This window comes from Rhamphochromis longiceps, linkage group LG2 (genome assembly GCF_057381845.1).
Source record: "Rhamphochromis longiceps isolate RC_006_pf linkage group LG2, R_longiceps_female_GT1.1, whole genome shotgun sequence".
NCBI classification, from domain to species: Eukaryota; Metazoa; Chordata; class Actinopteri; order Cichliformes; family Cichlidae; genus Rhamphochromis; species Rhamphochromis longiceps.
This window is the reverse complement of record NC_140558.1, coordinates 5,855,504-5,875,555: the sequence shown is the minus strand read 5'-3', so window position 1 is coordinate 5,875,555 and position 20,052 is coordinate 5,855,504. Positions and strand designations below refer to the sequence as shown.

General features: G+C 38.4%; 2 protein-coding genes across 2 annotated transcripts in view; both read left to right on the top strand.

The window, feature by feature from the left end:
* Positions 1-12,262, top strand: part of gpm6aa (glycoprotein M6Aa) — a 29,187-nt gene extending 16,925 nt beyond the window's left edge. Inside the window, exons 2-7 of the mRNA XM_085415720.1 lie at positions 2,843-3,035; positions 3,353-3,509; positions 4,507-4,660; positions 8,448-8,524; positions 9,189-9,254; positions 10,268-12,262. Of these exons, the coding sequence (XP_085271846.1) occupies positions 2,843-3,035; positions 3,353-3,509; positions 4,507-4,660; positions 8,448-8,524; positions 9,189-9,254; positions 10,268-10,420 (800 nt within the window). The 3' untranslated portion in view covers positions 10,421-12,262. The remainder of the gene's footprint in view (positions 1-2,842; positions 3,036-3,352; positions 3,510-4,506; positions 4,661-8,447; positions 8,525-9,188; positions 9,255-10,267) is intronic.
* Positions 12,263-14,490: 2,228 nt separating this feature from the next.
* lrit3a (info leucine-rich repeat, immunoglobulin-like and transmembrane domains 3a) lies at positions 14,491-19,731 on the top strand. The gene is made up of 4 exons (XM_085380543.1): positions 14,491-14,630; positions 15,928-16,394; positions 18,268-18,573; positions 18,710-19,731. The coding sequence occupies exons 1-4, from the start codon at positions 14,515-14,517 to the stop codon at positions 19,729-19,731; spliced, it is 1,911 nt and encodes a 636-aa protein (XP_085236669.1). The 5' UTR covers positions 14,491-14,514.
* The last annotated feature ends 321 nt before the right edge of the window (positions 19,732-20,052 follow it).

Below are 20,052 nucleotides of genomic sequence, written 5' to 3'. Positions count from 1 at the left end.
AGAACAAAAATAGCTACATTCACGAGACCTTGGGAAATGAATGAGTGAATCTGATAAAGTCCAGTTTATGTAACAGATCCTTGATTTCTAAGGCATTCCAGACATTATACTGCAAAGTTATCAGGATTGTGTGTTAACATGTATTTGGTTGGTCTCAGAACCTTGGCACTGGTGCATCTGGAGACCTTTTCATGCATAAGTTGCCAGAAAAAGACAAGCTGACACCTTTAAATAATGATAACAGAAAAATTTGCTATCCAAAATATTGTAGCTGCAGAATGGAATCGTGTTAAAAACACATGCTTACACATAACTTTGTATAGTTTTATGCAAAACTAACCACACTCTTACTGCTTCCATAGGAATTAAATGTGGCGTGATTGGAAGGGTTGCATTTGAACAAACCTCAGGACTTCTGGAAAGTACTTTGCACAGTCAAAACCAAAGTGGAGATGTTTGACTATCGTCACATTTGGCAAAAATCAATCGCACCATCAGCACAAGCAACTGTCAAACACAGTTCCTGTGGATCTTGCAGTTACTAAGTTGATCGTGACCTTGAACTCGTGGACTTGTGAAAAGAATCAAAGTGTCGCATCAGCTGAGTCAAAGTCAACTGATTGAAATTCTGTGGTGGGAAGAGTGCTGAGAATATACAAATGCCCACAAACCTCAATGAACTAAGGCAATTTTGCAACATGAACTTTGGACTTTGTTCCAATGTTCCTCCACAACAATGTCACAAACTGATAAAGCCCTGCAGAAAAGAATTACAAACTGATTCTACAAACTGTTGACTCATAGGGTGTACTTAGTTTTCCACAGGACTGAATTGAGTTCTTTAAAACTGTGCTTTTTTCATTATTGTATTAGGATGCAGGTTTCCAAATAAAAACAGCTCTACTCAAAGTGAGACTATACAAAGTGATTTATATAAATTCATTTTTGATTACAATGACTAAACCAACACCTCCACTATGGGAGCTTCCCTCAAAGTATTCCTGAAATGAACTAAAACGGCAGAATTTAAGCAGCATCTGTTTAAGGCTTGGATCCAGAGGGAGTCCAGGCCATTTAAATCTACTGCAGGTTCTCAGAGTCACATGACAGAAGGTGTGAATTAGCGTGAAAATACCTAGGAGTGCATGTCACGTGGCATTGTAAGTACCTGATAGTTACCAAGAGGCACTAAAGGTGAAGTATTCCCTGAATTTGATGTCTCTTCCTAGGTGAATCACTGGGAATGTTGGAGAATTACTAAGGCAGTGATGATAAAGGCAGACAAATGGCACTGCAGTCCCTCTATTCAATGGGGGAATCACCAGTTTGAGATATAATACATACTATAATCTTTCCTCTAAACAACAAAAGGCTTGGAAGACAATATATATGTGTACCTCATCTTTAAAGCTTAGATCTAAGCATACACTGTATGAGCTGAGAATACTTAAACAGAGACTAAAATCAGAAGCTTATTAACAGGCACAGCAGAGTTGTTTGGACTGTGTAGTGTGACGTGTGAAAAGCTGCATGGATTGTTTTAGGATACAACATTCAGCAAACACGGATATGGACAGAAACATGTTTAAAATATAGCACATAAGCTGAATAGACATTCCACAGTCTAGCAGTGGATAACATCAGTAAGGAGGTAGATAATCTAGGAAACCCTGGGTGAAGGTTGTAACTGCACCAAGCGTTTGAGTGCTCAGCACAGCCCAGCGGGCGGACCAGCTACTTGGTATTCCACTCATGTCTGGATCAGAGTCACACGAAGAGAGTTGAGGAGGAGGAATATTGGGCTGACTGCTGCTTTGAAACAAAAGTGAAGATGACTAGACAACCTTTAAAAGAATGGAGCTGAAAACATCCTGAAATCTTATCATCTTTGCAACTGACAACAGAGTCACTGCATCTCTTCTGAATGAGCACAGCAAAACCAATGCAGATGAATTTAATCATGGGCCATGATCATCTTACATCTGATCAAGAGTAACGCCGTGCTGGTCATAAAAGCACATATACCACATTTGTATACTGACTTCAACTTTAATCATTTAGGATACTTATGAAGCAGCTCTCCGATTTTAATACAGGTCTAGCTGTTTCAGACTAGTCTGGCTTTGTGAAAAATGTATCTGTCTGGATAATATACAGCAAAACACTGCAATACTGGATTTGTTTCGCACTTACACAGGAAATACCTCTGTACCTCTGTTGTAGTTACTGGGAAATGACTGACTCAGTAGCACAAAACACACACACGAGATGGAGACTCATAAATCAAAGCAATTCATAAAGGCAAACCTGGGTACAATATTTACAGACGTGGCTTCTTTGTGAGCAGTCTGTGTCACAGGAGATTGAAGATGAACCTGAGCAGTGATTTGTCACCTTAAGAACCCCCTGGCACAGGAAGCTGAGGAAAGTAGAATGGGGTTAAAGGTCATAGTTACTATGTGAAACTAAGGCTGAGTTTATATTGCTGAATAAAATGTCAGCATTATCCGTAGGGCTATAGAGCTGACAGAACGAATAACACAGTTGTTTGAAAGGGTTTTGTTGTTGTTTTTTTAACATAAGGGAAAGGAGTACTGCAGTCAAACTAGCTTGCAGTGTTACATGCATAGCTGCCTCCCAGCTGGTTTAATTGCTGGAAAATATTAAATGGAAATGGAAATACAGTGCATGCAGATGCATTTGCTCAATGCTAATGTATTGATAAATAATTTAAAATGCAGCAAATGCAGCAAAAACGTCTCTGTTACTTTGTGCCACGTCTGGTGTTTTTTCTCTCAGAATTTTAACAGTCTTTGTTGGCTAATCTCGTTCTCCGCTTTAGGATGCCTTGAATGCTGCATCAAATGCCTGGGTGGGATTCCATACCCATCCCTCATAGCCACCATCTTGCTGTATGCTGGTGTGGCCCTCTTCTGTGGCTGTGGACATGAAGCCCTGACTGGCACTGTCACCATCCTCCAGGACTACTTTGAGGTTGTGAGGAGCCCTGTGGATTCACTGGATGTCTTTACAATGTAAGTAACAAAGATTCTAAACAGCCCTGCTGATCAGCAAGAAAACATAGTTTGCATACTTCCACAGTATAAAATACACAATTATATGTGCTTTGACACATCCCAGAGATCCACCGCACAATCACAACAAGCGTAGCCAATTTAAGACAGATATGTTGATTACTTCTGTTTAACAGGCAAATGTAATGACCTGCAATTATCTATATAATTTTCCTGTGAGTATTTTTGTATGAAAATTCTTGCTAACATCTTAAAAAGAAAGGGTAACTTCTTATTTTTATAAACTGCATTTCTGTTGTTCTGTATTCCTTCTCCAGGATTGACATTATTAAGTATGTGATTTACGGCATTGCATCGGCTTTCTTCGTCTATGGCATCCTGCTAATGGTGGAGGGATTCTTCACAAGTGGTGCCATTAAAGATCTGTACGGGGACTTCAAGATCACAACATGTGGACGTTGTGTCAGTGCCTGGGTAGGGCTACTATTTTACTTCATACTAACTATAAAATGTATGTCTATTACTCTATATAAGCTTTTGCTCTTGTCGGGAATCACCTAGTAAATGTCAGGTCATTTCCCAGGAACTTTCCCTTGAAGGCTGAGTAGATTTCAATAGCTGACATTTTTTTTTTGTGGCCAATGTGACACTACTCGTGCTCTCCCAAGCTCTATATGTAATAGATTCTTTTTTAGAGTTGACCCCTGTATTTGGTGAGGTTTCACTATTTTGAAAAGGCTGAAAAGGGTCAGCCACAATAGAGCCTTTACGAGTACTATAACTCAACTATCTTTATTTTCCCCTATAAAAGAAAGTATAAATAGCACTGCATTTTTCCCCAAGGAAAGAAGACATTGAAGGGAGATATACAAACCTAATGTAATCTGGGGTCATTCACATGTCTGCTCATCTCTTCTGTTTGATATATAGTACTTTCTCATAATCAATATATCAAAATCTTAGATTTCCCAAGTTCCTCTGCTAAAGAAATCTGTCTACACAGAGGAAAGTTGATCTTATCACCTTTTCTTTAGCTTCTCTTGAAGCTGTTTTTATTTAACAGGAAGAATCGAAAATGATAATGATTTGTTCTTTTAACTAACTTTTCTTGACAAGCTAATATCCTATGTAGTACTTACAGTACTCAACCAGCAAAGGACATTATAAGGTTTATTTCTGATCAGTGTTCAATATGGTAATACTGCTGAAACAAGAACAAAACAAATTATTAGCACACATCCAGAACATACAAAAGAGCATGCAGCAATCCTATAAAATAACTTGGAGGATATAAAAATATTAACTACAACAAAAACTAATCTCAGAAGACCTTGCCGTCAACATCTAGACATAGACGAGTCAACGTCTAAATGATCAGTTTTACACCAGCCACAGTGCCTTGGAAGGTGTTAATATTACAAATAAATACGGTTCCACTTCAGTAATCCATCTGTACTGTTTCCCCTTTCAGTTCATCATGCTGACATACATCTTCATGCTGGCTTGGCTTGGAGTGACTGCATTTACCTCCATTCCAGTTTTCATATATTTCAACATCTGGAATATTTGCCAAAATACTACTGTCCTGGAGGGAGCCACCCTATGCCTTGACCCACGCCAGTATGGTAAGCATGAATATTCTCCAGTCCGTCCGTCCACCCCTTTTGAAATAACTCGGTGACAGAAATTTATGCTGTATTTAAATTGCTACTTCTTTTTTACTTTTTAGAACAACTACCTGTACTGTAGCCTCCATATAGTTTTCTTTTAAATGGATTAATCATCACTTTAGGATATGGCTAAATAATAAAAATTATATTATTTTTTTTAAGTATAGCACAATGAGACTGTATGGAAATGATAAACACCATATAAAAATTCACACTAGATGTGAAAATTTGGCATAAAGAACATAAAAACACGGATACATCTTGCCTTGGGTCACATTAAACCACCGCCTGTGGCTGATTATCTACTTGGATTTCTCCACACAGCTGTTTCTAGGGTTTACAGAGAATGGTTTAAAAAAGTGGAAATATACAGTGAGAGGCAGTTCTCTGAGTGAAAATGCCTTGGTGATGCCAGAGGTGAGATGAAAATAGCCAGACTGATTAAAGCTACTACGAAGGCAACAGTAACTCAAATAACCATTTGTAACAACCAAGGTATGCAGAAGAGCAACTCTGAACACACATCACATCAAACCTTGAACCAGATAGGCTGCAGAAACAGAAGACCACACTGACTGCTCCTCCTGTCAGTGAAAAACAGGAAGCTGAGGGTGCAATAAGTTCAGAAAAATAGCCAACAAAAGCTTGGAAAATATTGCGTGGTCTGATGAGTCTTGATGTTTGCATTTCTGCATCCTCACATTTGTGAAAGAATGGGGTGCTCTCAGGAGCTCAGTCAATTCCAGTTTGGTATCATGATAGGATGCCACCTGTGCAACAAGTCCAGTCGGGAAATTTCCTCACTACTAAATATTCCACAGTCAACTGTTAGTGGTAGTGCAACAAAGTGGAAGAGTTTGGGAACAAGAGCAAATTAGCCACAGCCACATGAAAAATCACAGAGCAGTGGCTTGTGACGCACATAGTGCACAGTGCTCACCAATTTTCTGCAGAACCAATCGTTACAGACCTCCAAACTTCATGTGGACTTCAGATTAATGCAAAAACAGTGGGCAGATAGCCTTCTGGAATATATTTCTATGGGCGAGCAGCTGGATCCAAGCCTTAAATCACCAAACCCAATGTAAAGCACAGTATGCAGTGGTGTAAAGCACACTGCCACTGTACTCCACTGAGTGGAGCCATGTTCTCTGGAGTGATAAATCAAATTTCCATCTTGCAATCTGCTGGACGAGTCTGGGTGGTAGCCAAGAGAACAATACTTATATGATGGCATTGTGCTGTATAAAGTTGTTGGAGGGGGGGTTATGGTGTAGGGTTGTTTTTCAGGAGTTGGACCCAGCTCCTTAGTTCCAGTGAAAAGAACTCTTAGGGCTTTAGCATACCATATAATTTTTGACAATTTCATGCTCCCAACTTTGTGGGAACAGTTTTGGGATGGCATGTGCAGAACATTACTTTATGACTGTGCATCATTTTGAGGAACACCAATAAAGACATGGATAGGCAAGTTTGGTGTGGAAGAAGTTGACTGTCCCCTAGTCCTGACCTTACAGACAGAACACCTTTGGGATGAATAAGAGCGGAGATTATGAGCCAGGCTTTCTCATCCAGCATCAGTCAATGGTCAATGGTAACTTTATTGTCCCTGATGGGAAATTGATTCGCAGTATGTCAAAACAAACAACAAACATACAACCAACACATTACGTACACTCATTAAAAAATACTATAATATAATATAAGCCTGATAAAACAACCTAGATTTTCCATCGAAAAAAATGCAATGTGCAATGGCAACAACACTTACAATTTAGTGTTGTTAATTAAGATAATAGCACTAGGTACAAACGACAATTTGTGTCGCTTTGTCTTCACTGCAGTCATTTTATAACGACGACCTGATGGAAGCAGTTGAAAATTGTTAAAGAGAGGATGATCTGAACACAACAGGACAGAAGTTGCCTTCCTCAGCACCTGCCTGTTATAAAAGTCCACAAGCTGGACCTGAGACCTCCCTGAAATCTTGCCCGCCACTTTAACCAGATTGTTAAGTCTGGTCTTATTATCCATGGACATACTACCGTACCAAGCAATGATACAGAAAGTTAAAACAGATTCAATAAAACTTTTATAAAAGAGAGACATCATTTCAGATGAAACATTAAAACCTCTCAACCTCCTTAAAAAGTACAGTCTTTGTTGGGCCTTTTTCACTGTAGCAGCAAGATGTGACTCAAAGGACAGGGTCTTATCAAGAACAACCCCCAAGTACTTGTAACTATCCACCATTTCAATGGCTGCACCATTTACCACTGTAAGCGCAGGATGAGGGGATGACTTCCTGAAATCAATAACCATGTCCTTGGTTTTCAAGGTGTTAATCATTAAGAAGGACTGATCACACCATGAAACAAACTCATCCACAACAGGCCCATGGGAATCCTCTTCACCATGAAGGAGGCTTACAATGACTGTGTCATCTGCGTATTTGATGAAATGCCTATTGGCCTGTGTGCTGCGACAGTCATTAGTGTACAAAATATACAAAAGAGGAGAGAGACAACAACCTTGTGGTGAGCCAGTGGAAGAGTTCAGCTGTTTGGAAAAACAGCCGTTTATTCTCACACACTGTGATCTATCAGTTAAGAAGTCCAGTGGTTGACCTTACAAATGCGCTTCTGGAAGGATGGTCAAAAATTCCTATAAATACACTCCTAAGCCTTGTAGAAAGCCTCCCCAGAAGATTTTAAGCTGTTATAGATGCGGAGGGTAGGCCAGCATTATAATAACCCATATGAATTAAGAATGGAATTTCATTTTAGGAATATAATTTATTTTAATGTAACTATGGATCAAAATTACTGAGGGACATTTACAGTACCTTGCTGAATCTGCACTAGAAAAAATTACAGCAGTTCTGAAGGCAAAATGGGCTAGGGCTGTGCGATATGACCAAAATCTCATATCCCGATATAATAATTATATCGTCCGATAACGATATAAATCACAAAAATGTAACATTTTCTGTAAATTCTGTGAATCTCGGGCAGCTCGACTTGTGTGAAGTGTTTCCAGCTGGGCGTCGTGTACCTGGAGTCAAGTGTTTTAACCGATGCATGAAACTATACATTTTTAGACATAAGTTGTAACGGCCGCTGTTTTCTTTGTGAGTATTTATTACACGGCGTGCTGCAGGGAAAAGCCTGTTCTAACGTTTGAGTCTAAGGTTTATTTTTTAGCACCTGGCAGCTTTTTTTTGCTTCTCATCCATAAACAATATGCATACTCTTTCACGTAATTCAGTTTATTTTGAAAAGTCTCAACAGGATCTTGAGCTTTATTGTGACAGGTTTATGTGGAAAATAAACAAGCGGACACGCTACTGTCATTGTTGCCTAACGACAACGCATAAAACAGTAGCTTGTCCATCTGTAGTGTGGTTATATACAATATAAGAGAAAGAGAGAACTTTAAGAAATGAATATAGCCACTACAGTGACCATCAAAACGATGAAAAAGTATTGCTGTAAACAGTTTATTTTGCGACACCACAAAACAAACGATAACGTAAAATGAAACGATAGACGTTTTTATATCGTCATCCGATATATATCGTCATCCGATATATATCGTTATATGAACAGCCTTAAAATGGGCTCCATTCGACAGTAGCAAGGTGCGACTAATGAAGTGACAGGTGAGTGTATATGTCACCTGTGGGACTATGTGAACAGAAAAAAATGTAATATAATACTCTGATACATGTATGTAATTTCAGGTATTGTGCCAATTGCGGAGGCCAGAACTATGTGCACTGGATCTGAGAAGTTCTACAGGATGTGTGAATCCAATGAGGTAAGGTAACTTTTGAGTACTGAATAATGTCTAATGTTGTCATGCTGTAAAATGAATTACACATGGGTTTCAAACATAAGACAAATCATTACTTAATATAGTGAAGACATCACTGTGAATAGCTTTTCCAACAGTGGCATTCCTTGCAGGTATTCTTCTAAATGTTACTTTTAAATGAAAAATAATTAACAGAACCTGCATCAACTGCAAAAAAACACCAGTTAGTCCTCATTACAGCAATAATATTGTCAGATTTGTCAGATTCACACATTCTACACCACAAAGGCAAAAGAATACAGTGCACCTATACTACGGAGCAGGAAAATCAAAAACTGACAGTATGACAGCATGCCTGAACTGACAGCATTGCAAGGTATGAACGCCATTCAAATTATTTGACTTAATAGTCAAAGTTTGACAGAAAACTCAGACTATGACCCCAAACTCACATGTTAGACAGTTGACAAAAGTATTTTTTAACACTGAAATTGCAATTTTTCTGATGAGAAACTTGAGCATTTACATACTGATGGTAAATGTGTCACAGATATCAAATGTGAATTTATGGATTTTATTCTAAGAATAGAGTCAATGGATTTTGATTGCCAAATATATCTGCTAACCCCTGAGGATTAATATGTCCTGCGGTTTGTTTTTGATCCAGCTGGACATGACATTCCACCTGTTCATCTGCGCCCTTGCTGGAGCAGGAGCTGCTGTTATTGCTATGGTAAGCCACCGATAAGAAAATGAAAACAAACTGAAACCGGTTTAAGTTTTATTTATTCATTTATTTTAAGTAATGCAGTATTTTTTTCATGAAGATCAGATTAAGCTTTGCTGCTGTTGCAGCAAACACTGTGCAGTGGTAAGACAATTTTTGAAAATGAAGGCAGGTGAGAAGAAATGCTGTAGCGGGATCAGTAGCTTCTGTTATATTTACCTGTGAGAGAATAGCTGTAGATAGGAGAGAAGGCATTTTGGCGCAGTGAAAAAGACAGTTTGTCTCCCTCCCTCTTTCGGAGGAGCCAGGCATGTCATGCCGTTGTCATGGAAACAGGGAGAAGAAAGGCTCTGAGATTGTTGCAAACATCACTCAGTAATCAGCAATTTGCAAGGAGCCATTTTCTGAGAAACAGAAAGTGTTTGCTACTCGAGATGATGATGCAAATTGTGGGCTGAACTAGTTTACTCACATCGCAGTTTTTTTGCTGTGATTAATCCCTCCAAACTTAGCTGGAAAACAACAGAAGCACTGGTGCACCTCAATACTGAAGTAAAAAAATCACATAAATTAATGAATAATGTTCATAAGAAATAGAAAAACAACACGTGCAATAACAACATGAACAATAATAATAACAATTATTATTATTATTAGTAGTAGTATAGCTTCTGTATTTTAATCTCAGTCAAATGGTCCTACTGCATATTTGCAAAGCAAATATAAAACTGTCAGTCCCTGTGAAAAGAAAAGCTGTGTAACAGTCTCAGTCATTAAACCACAATACATTCATTATAACCACTGCTGCCATGGTAACACAAGTCCAACACTACAGTTAGAATTATGCTGCCACCTGCTGGACGATTGTTGTCCTTAATCCAAGGGTTCAGATCAGCTTTTAAAGTCTATTCAGTATTAAAAATGAATACATTTAAGAAATCAATAATGATAATGCCTAGATTATGAAATACAGCCCATCGTGTGTGATTTGCTAAATGGGAATGATAATTTTCTTACAGATCCACTACTTGATGGTGCTATCTGCCAACTGGGCCTACGTGAAGGACGCCTGCCGGATGCAGAAGTATGAAGACATCAAGTCAAAGGAGGAGCAGGAGCTTCACGACATCCATTCCACTCGCTCCAAGGAGCGTCTCAACGCCTACACATAAAAACCAGCGTGAGGCCTGGCCCTGCCACTCCGGCCTCTCTCACTCTCTCTCTCTTCTTGCTTTCTATCTGTCTCTCTCTACCATCCCCTCCCGAGGGGGGGGCGGATGGCGCCTAGGGCCCTCGCCACTGCTGATGTCACTGGTGCGTCATATGACAAATGTGGTCTCGGGGTGGGGGAACGTCACATAAACCTCCCCAGTCACAAACAGCATTTCAGATGAAAAAAAAAAAAGCCCCTTTACCTCTCTCATGGATGGTGTTATCATTTTGGCAGTTGTGTTATTGAACAAGTTGAATAAGAGTTATTTAGTGCTGACAGTAGTTTTTGTGTAGTTTTTAGAGTCAGAAGTAGCAGTAGTATTTATGTTTTTTTTTAATAGTGTACAATTGTTTTACTTTTCTTAAACTTTATTTTACACCAAGTGTCATTTTGCTTTCATGGATAATTTATTTTATAATGATTTCCTGAGGGGGTCAACAGGGGCTTCAAAGGGTTTTCAAGCACATTTCTCATGTCGTGTGTCTGAAGATTTCATGTTCAAGAACTGTGTACTGTATGTGAGTGGATGGTTAGTTTTAAAAATATTTTAAATTTCACAATACAACTATGAAGCATTGTAAGCCTTTGCCATACCAGTATTCCCAGGGATTAAAACCACTTTCACATGAAAGCAATTTAATCTGTTTTTCTATGTGAAACATAATTTTAAAAAAAAATAGCAAGACAACGCAAAAATACCAAATCAGAGTAAAATAATATTTGCTAGATGTGCCAAGCCTGTTAAACAGGAAATACTGACTTTGATAGATAGGATTAGTGAATTGAAGATAAATTGTGGGTTATTTTATGATATATTTGCCATTTAGATATATTTTCGGACTCGCACAAATGCACATGCAAACATGCTTTCATATTCTCTTTTTTAATTTCTAAAGTTGAACTTTATAAATACTAATCTCCTGCTTTGCAGTACTCTGCACTGTATATACTGATACATATACTGATAAGTATACCTATATGTTAAGCACTGACATTTAAAGACATCTCTTGTGACAGTAAGAAGAAATCAGTCCTACCTGCATCTATCAGCCCCAACCTGAAAAGAAGTTGTCTGTGTAATGGCACTCCTTGGTGGAATTTTCAGATGTGAGAAAAGTGTGCGTCACCGTAATTTTGTTCATTACAGTAACTGTAACTTGCCTATAAATCCACATACAGAGGTGGCCTGTCAGTTCATTGCCTGGCGATTTTTTTCTTTCTGTCAGTATTTCTCAAAGCTAGTTTCATGCACTTCTTTGACCATTTCTGTGCTCTCTCTAGATGTAAGCGCATTGATGTTCAACTCAAAGTTGGATAACTGTACTGTTAGTAAAGACTGTGAATTTAGATGTTTCTCGTGGCATGGACATGCATCAATATAGTCTTTTTGACTCATAAGTTACTTTATTTCACCTCTTTATTTTTACACTATTGACTGTCTTGCTGGATAAACCTTTTGTTTATATGTGCAGTACTAAACCTCCCACGCTTACTGCGTTATGCTCCTAATATTAGCGACTGTAGTCTTTGAGTTGTGTCTATTTAGTTTGTGATGAGGTTTAAACCATGTCTTAAAGCTAATACTTGTACCAACATTGCATACTCTGTAATGATCTGAAAAAACGCTTTCAGCTTTCTCCTCGTATTAGTCTTTTGTACTTTCACTACAGATGCTTAGTAGCAGGCTTTAAATCTAATCTGTTTTGTATATTCATGTGCCAACAGCTTGAAGTGGCTTATTTGACCTGTATGATCAAATTTGCTTGCATAAATAAAATTCACTTGTGTACTTGTTAATAAATACCATTGGTTTCTTGTGTCCAGTTTGTTTTGATATGAACCAACTATACAGGTAGTAGCACAGGATTTTAAAGAGTTACAATATGAGACAAAAATATAAACTCTTAGCTTTACAGTGAATCTGTAAGTACAGCCAAGAGGATTCATTTATAGACAGATTAACTAAAATGATCAAAGAGTAAAGAACACTAATAAAGGTAAGAAGAAAATCAACTCAGCAATTACATTATACCACTAGATGTCATGCTTTATTCTTAATCACTTCAAATAAAAAATGAATAACAACCTAAACGGATTGTTAAGCTACTAAACACTGACCATGGAATCATACTAGCATAAAAAAGACACCTAACTCAGAGGATGTACTGGTGTTTTGTTTACACATAACAGACAATGTAGGAAAGAACTAATTTTAAATTGAATCTTTAAACACTTGGTTACTAGCAGAAACATAATTTGTTTCATTTCTTTAGGTTAATCTACAAAAATACCACAGACAACAAAGTTTGACAAGTGTAAAATTGTATTTTTGCACTGACAAGGTGATTCCTAAAGAGCTATTACCCCAAATCTTTTAATCAAAAACGTATCATACCTTGGCATGGGGGGCAGAGAGTCCTTAAAGGAATGTGATAAAACCAGAAAAATGTAGGACAAAAGAAAAAGTGGCACACCTACAGCATAATGAACAGAATGCGAAAATCATGTCCTTCAGAAATTGGAAACAATCCAGCAAAGACTTGACACACGACCTGAGAGATTTATCTGGCACATCTTCAGTTGATCCATCTACTGTTCACTGAAGCCTAATGAGAAATGGTTTCAGTGGAAGGGTGGCTACCTAGAAGCCATTCTTAAGGGAAAAAAACAGGGAGAAAAGGCTGATGTATGCCAAATTACACAAGAATTGTACAGAATATCAGTGGATAAAAGGTCTCCTTGAGTGATGAACCCAAATCTGAAATTGGTTGGAATCACGCTCGAAATGTATGGAGGAGGTCAGGAGAGAGGTACAGCAGAAAAAACAGAAAGTACTGTGAGATTTTGATCCGTCATGCAATACCACCTGGAAAACACCTGACTGACAAAGGTTTCAGTTTTCACCATGATAGCGATTCCAAACCCACTGCCAATGGAGTAAAAGTGTACTTGGACAGAAAAAGCATACACAATGGCACACCATCAGTCACTACATGGTCTCCCCAGAGTGTGCACCTCAGCATTACTGAAGCGGCGTGGGATCATCTTGACAAAGAATAGAACAAAAGGCAGCCAACATCCAAAGTGGAGCTTTGGGTGTCCTTCAAGACACCTGGACACTACTTAAAGAAATGACAAGAAAGCTTGCCTAAAAGAGTTCTGGCTGTGTTAAGAATAAAGGTGGTCATACCAAGTATTGACTTTGAAGCTAGTTAGAATTGTACACACAGTTTTTTCAACTATATTTCCATGTATGTTTAATAAATCACTGTACCTATTTCAGGTTTACCTGGCAAAATGTAAAGAGATGAGAGGTGGCTCAAGCCACCGCTCAAGCCCTTTGCATAGTATTATATCAGCATAATGACTACCAGAAAATGTATGTCTTAGAATGACATACAAAAACATTAAAAGCAACCCTTGATTAACAGACCACTAGCAAATACTGTCTGAAAATATGAAAGCTTGCATTACTTCAAACATATCTTCAGCAGACAGGTTGAATTTGGCCACTACCTAAAGCTACTGATCCTCCCAGTGAGGCAATAAATCATATTCAAGATTACATTTTACACCCTGGTGCCAGACAGAATTCCCTCAGTCTAAAATATGGCCTCCAGCTAAATGACATATTAGTATTTGAGGAATCTCTTCAGTTAAAGGAGTTTGCATCAGATTTCATGAACATATCCACAGTGTTATCTTAGACACAGGCTGACAACAGAGGGACAAATCAAACTGCCTTATAAGGTGAACATCTTTCCAGAACTGGCTAGCGTGCCACATTGGTTAGCTTCCGTGACCCTGTCAAGCCTAAGAAATCCTTCACTAATCCCACCCCTCCTTCCCATCCCCCCGGTCAATCTGACAGGTCACCTGTATTAGATCCTCAGCCTACCGCTGCCTCTTATGTACTTTTAAAGCTCTTTTAATTTGTTTCTATTTGTTTTTTTTGGAGTGGGAAGAATAATCCTTTAGTCTCTCAAGGCATCCGAATGTCTTTTTTCCTGAGATCCCCTCGATGTGAGCATTTTGGGTGCATTCAGTGACATCATGCGACGACTTCTGTGCCTGCATGCATTCCTATGCTGCCTCACTATGGCTCATCCGTTCTGTCCATCCCAGTGTACCTGTGTTTTTCATGGACGCACCGATGGAACAGGAACCAGGTAAATAATACTTTGTGGATACATAAACTGTACGTGGCACATTTTGAAAATCTAAAAATGAAGGACAATTTTTCAATTTATGAAGAGTTTACGTAGCCTGCGAGTGTCCCTAATTAGGTCATCTTGTGAAAGGATAGTACTTTTTACTTGTAAGAACTTAACTTAACTATATGCCACCTTCAGTGCTCTTATTCTAAATAAGTAAATGTATAGCAGAAAGTTATATGTTCATGGGGATCATTTACATGCGTACTTATGGTATATGTAAAAACCACCCCCAAAAAATCCTAACTGGATAACCAGCAACCAAAAAAGATAAAGTCTTATATTTACTATGCGCTAAGAAAAGCAACTGTTTCTCAAGCATTTAATTTAATTAACTCTTCGCAGTGCAAAATGTGCAGGCCGTATTGATCCGTAATAACATAATGTATGTTACCTGGCATAGCACCGAACTATTTATAGGGCTACCTGAGAAAGACCTAATGACCCCCAGCATAATTAGTCCTATTAGTACTATACCAATAGTAGATAAAAAAAAGTTAATTGTGGAAGAATCACTTTGTATATACGGATAGATGACAAAAATCAGATATTAGTCAACCTCATGCTTCCCAAACTATTGAAATGCACCTTACTACTGATTTTACAAGTCTCTCAAACTCCACTGAAGTTATGGAACATCATTCCTCTAAAATATATTGCCTCAGATATAGTTTGGTGCTTTGTTTAATTAGGTCAAGAATTGATGACTAGAAAGGCCATGCACTGCACAATTCCCATCAATTCATTGACTGATGCATGTGAGGAAGTCAAGCTCACAGGACAAATCATAGAATGACTGCTAAAAGAAGGCTATAATAAGAAACAGCTATGTATTCATTTGTCATAACAACTCCTTCTAAGGGAGGCTAGTACAGGATAACACAGCCAAAAGATCCTCTCACTGTACAGACCAAGAGTTATGGTTTTTCCTTGAATATGTCACCTGTCCTTATATCCATGACTACAATTGATTGCAAGATTTCCACCAAGTTTACCAAGTCTCCTTGGTAACTACAATTATGTCAATTAAAGCATCATACATTGTGATATAGTGTAGATTGTTAGAACTGGTGTATGTATGAACGAATCAAGGGATGTATACCAGTGTTACACCTATTTGAAAGATCAGTGTTTCCTTAAAACATCTGTATCTGTATTACTCTTCTTAAAACAGGCATTAGCTGTTAATAGGAGGAGATCATAGAGATGAGATAAATCTCACATGAGATAAATTTCTGTCTTTGATTTTCAGATCTGTACTGTGCAATGACCCAGACATGTCTGACATCCCCGTCAATGTCCCCGTGGACACAGTCAAACTTCGTATTGAAAAAACTGCAGTACGGCGAGTCCCAACAGAAGCTTTTTACTACTTGGTGGATCTACGATACCTCTGGATTACCTATAATTCCATAACCTCAGTGGATACTGGAAGTTTCTACAACCTAAAAGTGCTCCACGAGCTGAGACTGGATGGAAATATGATCTCAATGTTTCCATGGGAATCTCTCAAAGAGATGCCAATGCTGAAGACACTGGATCTTCACAACAACAGAATTAATAATGTTCCCACCGAGGCAATTCCTTACCTCCGCAACATTACCTACTTGGATCTATCCAGCAACAAATTAACCACCCTGCCCTCTGAGCTCATGGACATATGGCCACCATTTAATGGTCTACCTGTATCTTCTAATGCCTCCCAGAAAGTAGTATTAGGTAAGAATAAAATGCTCTGTCTGACTTGGTTTGTAGGACACTTTTCGGGTTATTTGTAATTACTCCAGGAACTTCTTTCTATCACCTGTTAATCTAGCCAGATTTGTTCTCACTGAGCAGTAGTGTCTGCCAGGAAAAAGTCAAATGAGCTTAATCTAAGCAGTGGCAGAGCTTACATTAAATGTACATTATTGCCTGATTAACTGCAAAATAATTAACACAATACAAGTGCATGTGTGTAGAAAGAATCAAAGAGAGAAAAGAAAAGAAAGAAAGAAAAACAAAGTAAGAAAGTTGAATTAATTTGATCACTCTATGGAAAAAAAGCTACTTGTAGTATAATCTGTGATGCATATCAAGTTGTTACAGATAGACTAAAGCCAAACCCCTTAATGTGTTTATGGGCTGTTTCCCTGCCTTTAGCGGTGCTGTAGTTTACTTGTCAGGAACAAGTTTAGACCTGTGTTGTCTGGGTCAAAGCCCAGAGTTCAGATTAATAATCCAGTGGCCTTGTTTTAACTGTGGTTAAGTCTGAACCGTTTGTCTTCTAGAAACCACCCGTGTCAGAGCTTTAACCTGAAGATTCACATTCACAAGTTCAGACACAGTGCACACAAGGCTTAACTGAAGTTTTAAACTTCAGGTTTCAGGTTTATATTCAACAAAAAGTTTAGAAATATTGGAATAACATAAATAATTTCAGACCGTTTTAATGTATGTTATTTGAAATAAATGTTGGATCAATTTACTTACTTACACTAGAAAAACTGGCTACTGACAGAAAAAAATAACCCCACATGAAATTGGAAAACAGACAGTCCAACCTGGTATGACTGCACACAAATGCCAAATATCAAAAGACATGAAACTAACAATGTAACACTATGAAAGTACGTAAACACAAATTCAACTGAGCCATCAGATATGTGGCAGTGCTAATAATTGTGCAAAATCACACGCTGTTTATTTTTTATTTAGTCTTTTCTTCTTTTGTATGCAAGTGAATGAATGTCTCTTGTACCTTCGGAGCACTGACAGTCTGAGGTTAGGGCCAGAAAGTTTATCCATGCCAGAAGAGCCCCTGTATACCTGAAGGAAATACAGGATTAAGTGACAGGAAAAAATGGGCCATGCACAGGAGGAGAACTTCTTTAGTGTATCATAAAAGTACTTTCTGTTAATATTAAATAGGAGCTATGCTAAACTTTATTATTTTGAATTAAATGCCAACTACACACAGACTTTCAGAATGTCATTAATGATGAATTGTTATCAACAACTTTATTTTCAACATGCAATAAATGTGCAATTTACACAAAAGTCTGTAGTTCTCTTAAGCTGGATTACAACTATGTTTTTAGTGATTGCTCGATATTTGTGCTAACACACCAAGCTAATGGAAAAAGTACGCTACCACAAACTGGAGGAAGGGCAAGCACAGCTTAGGTACTTTGCCACTGTTAAGACAAACTAATCTGCTTAATGGGCTTTAGTATCCATTGGTACATGTGCTCACCTATTGTGTGCACCAGGTGTTTACAGTGAGCTGTAAAGTAAACTTCATTACTCGCTTATGAAAGGCTTCCTTCCACAGTTCAATTATTATGCCTAAATTAAGACTTTAAAGCCAAAAAGAGAACTAAAAATACAAACACATTGTACGCTGATGAATAGCATCAGTGTAATTTGTAGTTTTCTTTATAACACCATACTCGCTGCAGCTCTTTGAAAAGTATTGCTAGAGCTCAATGTGGACTTCTAAAAACTTCTCATAAATGTGACTTTATTATCTTTTGCCCTTTCACTGCTAGAATACCATCTCCACTTTTCTTAATGTTGAATCATATGTATCCTTTTTTCTTTTCTTCTTAAGGCCTCCAGGATAATCCATGGTTCTGTGACTGTAAAATCTCCAAGATGATTGAGATTTCCAAAATGGCTGAGACACCAGTAATTTTGATGGATCTATTTTTGACCTGTGCTGGACCAGAAAATCTTTCAGGTGTTCTTTTTCAGCATGCTGAACTTGAAAACTGCGTAAAACCATCAGTGATGACATCTGCAACCAAGATCACATCTCCTTTGGGCAGCAATGTTCTCCTACGATGTGATGCTTCAGGCTTTCCAACACCAACACTTTACTGGGCTAAATCTGATGGCTCACCAGTCAGTAACACAGGTAAATATTAAAGCTCTAGGAAATCATAATTTATCCTGTTTTTACGGTTTGGGCATTTTAGCTGCCTTGAGCCTCATTCAAAGCTTCACAGTGATATATGACATATAGCTATTTCTGCTTTTGTTCCACTCTACAGTCCAGGAGTCACCTGGAGATGGCATCAGATGGTCCATCATGAGCTTGCATGGGATACTGTACAAGGATGCTGGTAACTACAGCTGCAAAGCTAAGAATGTCGCCGGCAGTGTGGAAGCCACCATTTCTCTCACTGTTGCTGGTACCATTGGCACTACTGTCCCCCCACAAAGACCTGGCATTGACACTGGGCCAAGCAGTGTGGGCACAACAATAGTTCCACCAACATTCATTCCTGACTCATTTAGGTCGACAGTTCTCCCAAGAGCATCAACAATTGCTTTTTATAGAAAGTTAAAGCCTACCCCTAGCAATGGTTTACAAAAATCTAAAGTTAAGCAATCAAAAAATGAGCAAGGAAGCAACGTGACAAAGCTTGCAGCCGATGAAAAAAGCAAGAAAAGCGATACATCAAAGTCTATTAGGGACCTAAAGATTGTTGAGGAAACAGCTGACAGTGCAGTGTTGCTCTGGACTGCAGATGGGTTACCAAATGATGCTCCACTTACAGTGGTATATTCACCCTATGGTGAGGATGACACTAAAAGGACAGTGGAGACTAATGCTGGCAGTGGAAAAGTACTCCTAGATGGACTGTCGTCTGGGATGAGGTATTCAGTTTGCCTTGTAGCAAAAGGTGCTGCTGCTGGAAAAGATCCCTGTATTGATTTTTACACACTGGACAATGTCGAGGATGGTGGGCAAAACCAACTTTTCATCATCGTAAGTGGCATTGCCTGTGCTTTGGTTTTACCTCTTATTATCCTGCTGCTCTACAAGATTCTCGCTCTTTATTGCAAGGGACGCAACACCGGATTGAATGAAGAGGACCTTGAAAAAGAAAGCTATGTCAAGTTTGAGACAATATCAATGAAACAAAGAAATCTTAACTCTCACCCAACTGAGCTTTGGGCAAGGAGACCAACTAATGAATCAGAGCGAATGCTGCTGTGTTCCAGATCAAGCATAGACTCCCAAATGACCTATAAAAGTGACAGTTCTCGGTCTGAATATCTCTGCTAAAGCAGGAAGCCATGGTAAATGTTCACGCACCATGGTAGTACCACATTATATGAGATACTCTTTACACGCCTTTTGTGACATTGATAAAAATTATCAGCTATATAATTGTTCATAAATATATATTCATTTAATTACATCTGCTCTGGATCAGAGAATTAAACCACCACCATAAGAAAAGTCTTACTACTTGGTAGTCAGGTAACTTTCCATTGCAGTTATTTTGTGCTAACAAGACCAGCTCCCAAGTTAAACTAGTTAAACTAGTTAAACTAATGGGAAAGAAAAAAAATTGCATGAATCATTGCATGTATATTTTAACAA

What these genes read in the sequence shown, in the direction of transcription:
- lrit3a (XM_085380543.1), top strand. Translation starts at nt 14,515, where the DNA reads ATGCGACGACTTCTGTGCCTGCATGCATTCCTATGCTGCCTCACTATG. An exon ending in CTCCCAGAAAGTAGTATTAG is followed by an intron (nt 16,395 to 18,267) that starts GTAAGAATAAAA and finishes TTTCTTCTTAAG; the next exon opens with GCCTCCAGGATAATCCATGG. An exon ending in CTCACCAGTCAGTAACACAG is followed by an intron (nt 18,574 to 18,709) that starts GTAAATATTAAA and finishes TCCACTCTACAG; the next exon opens with TCCAGGAGTCACCTGGAGAT.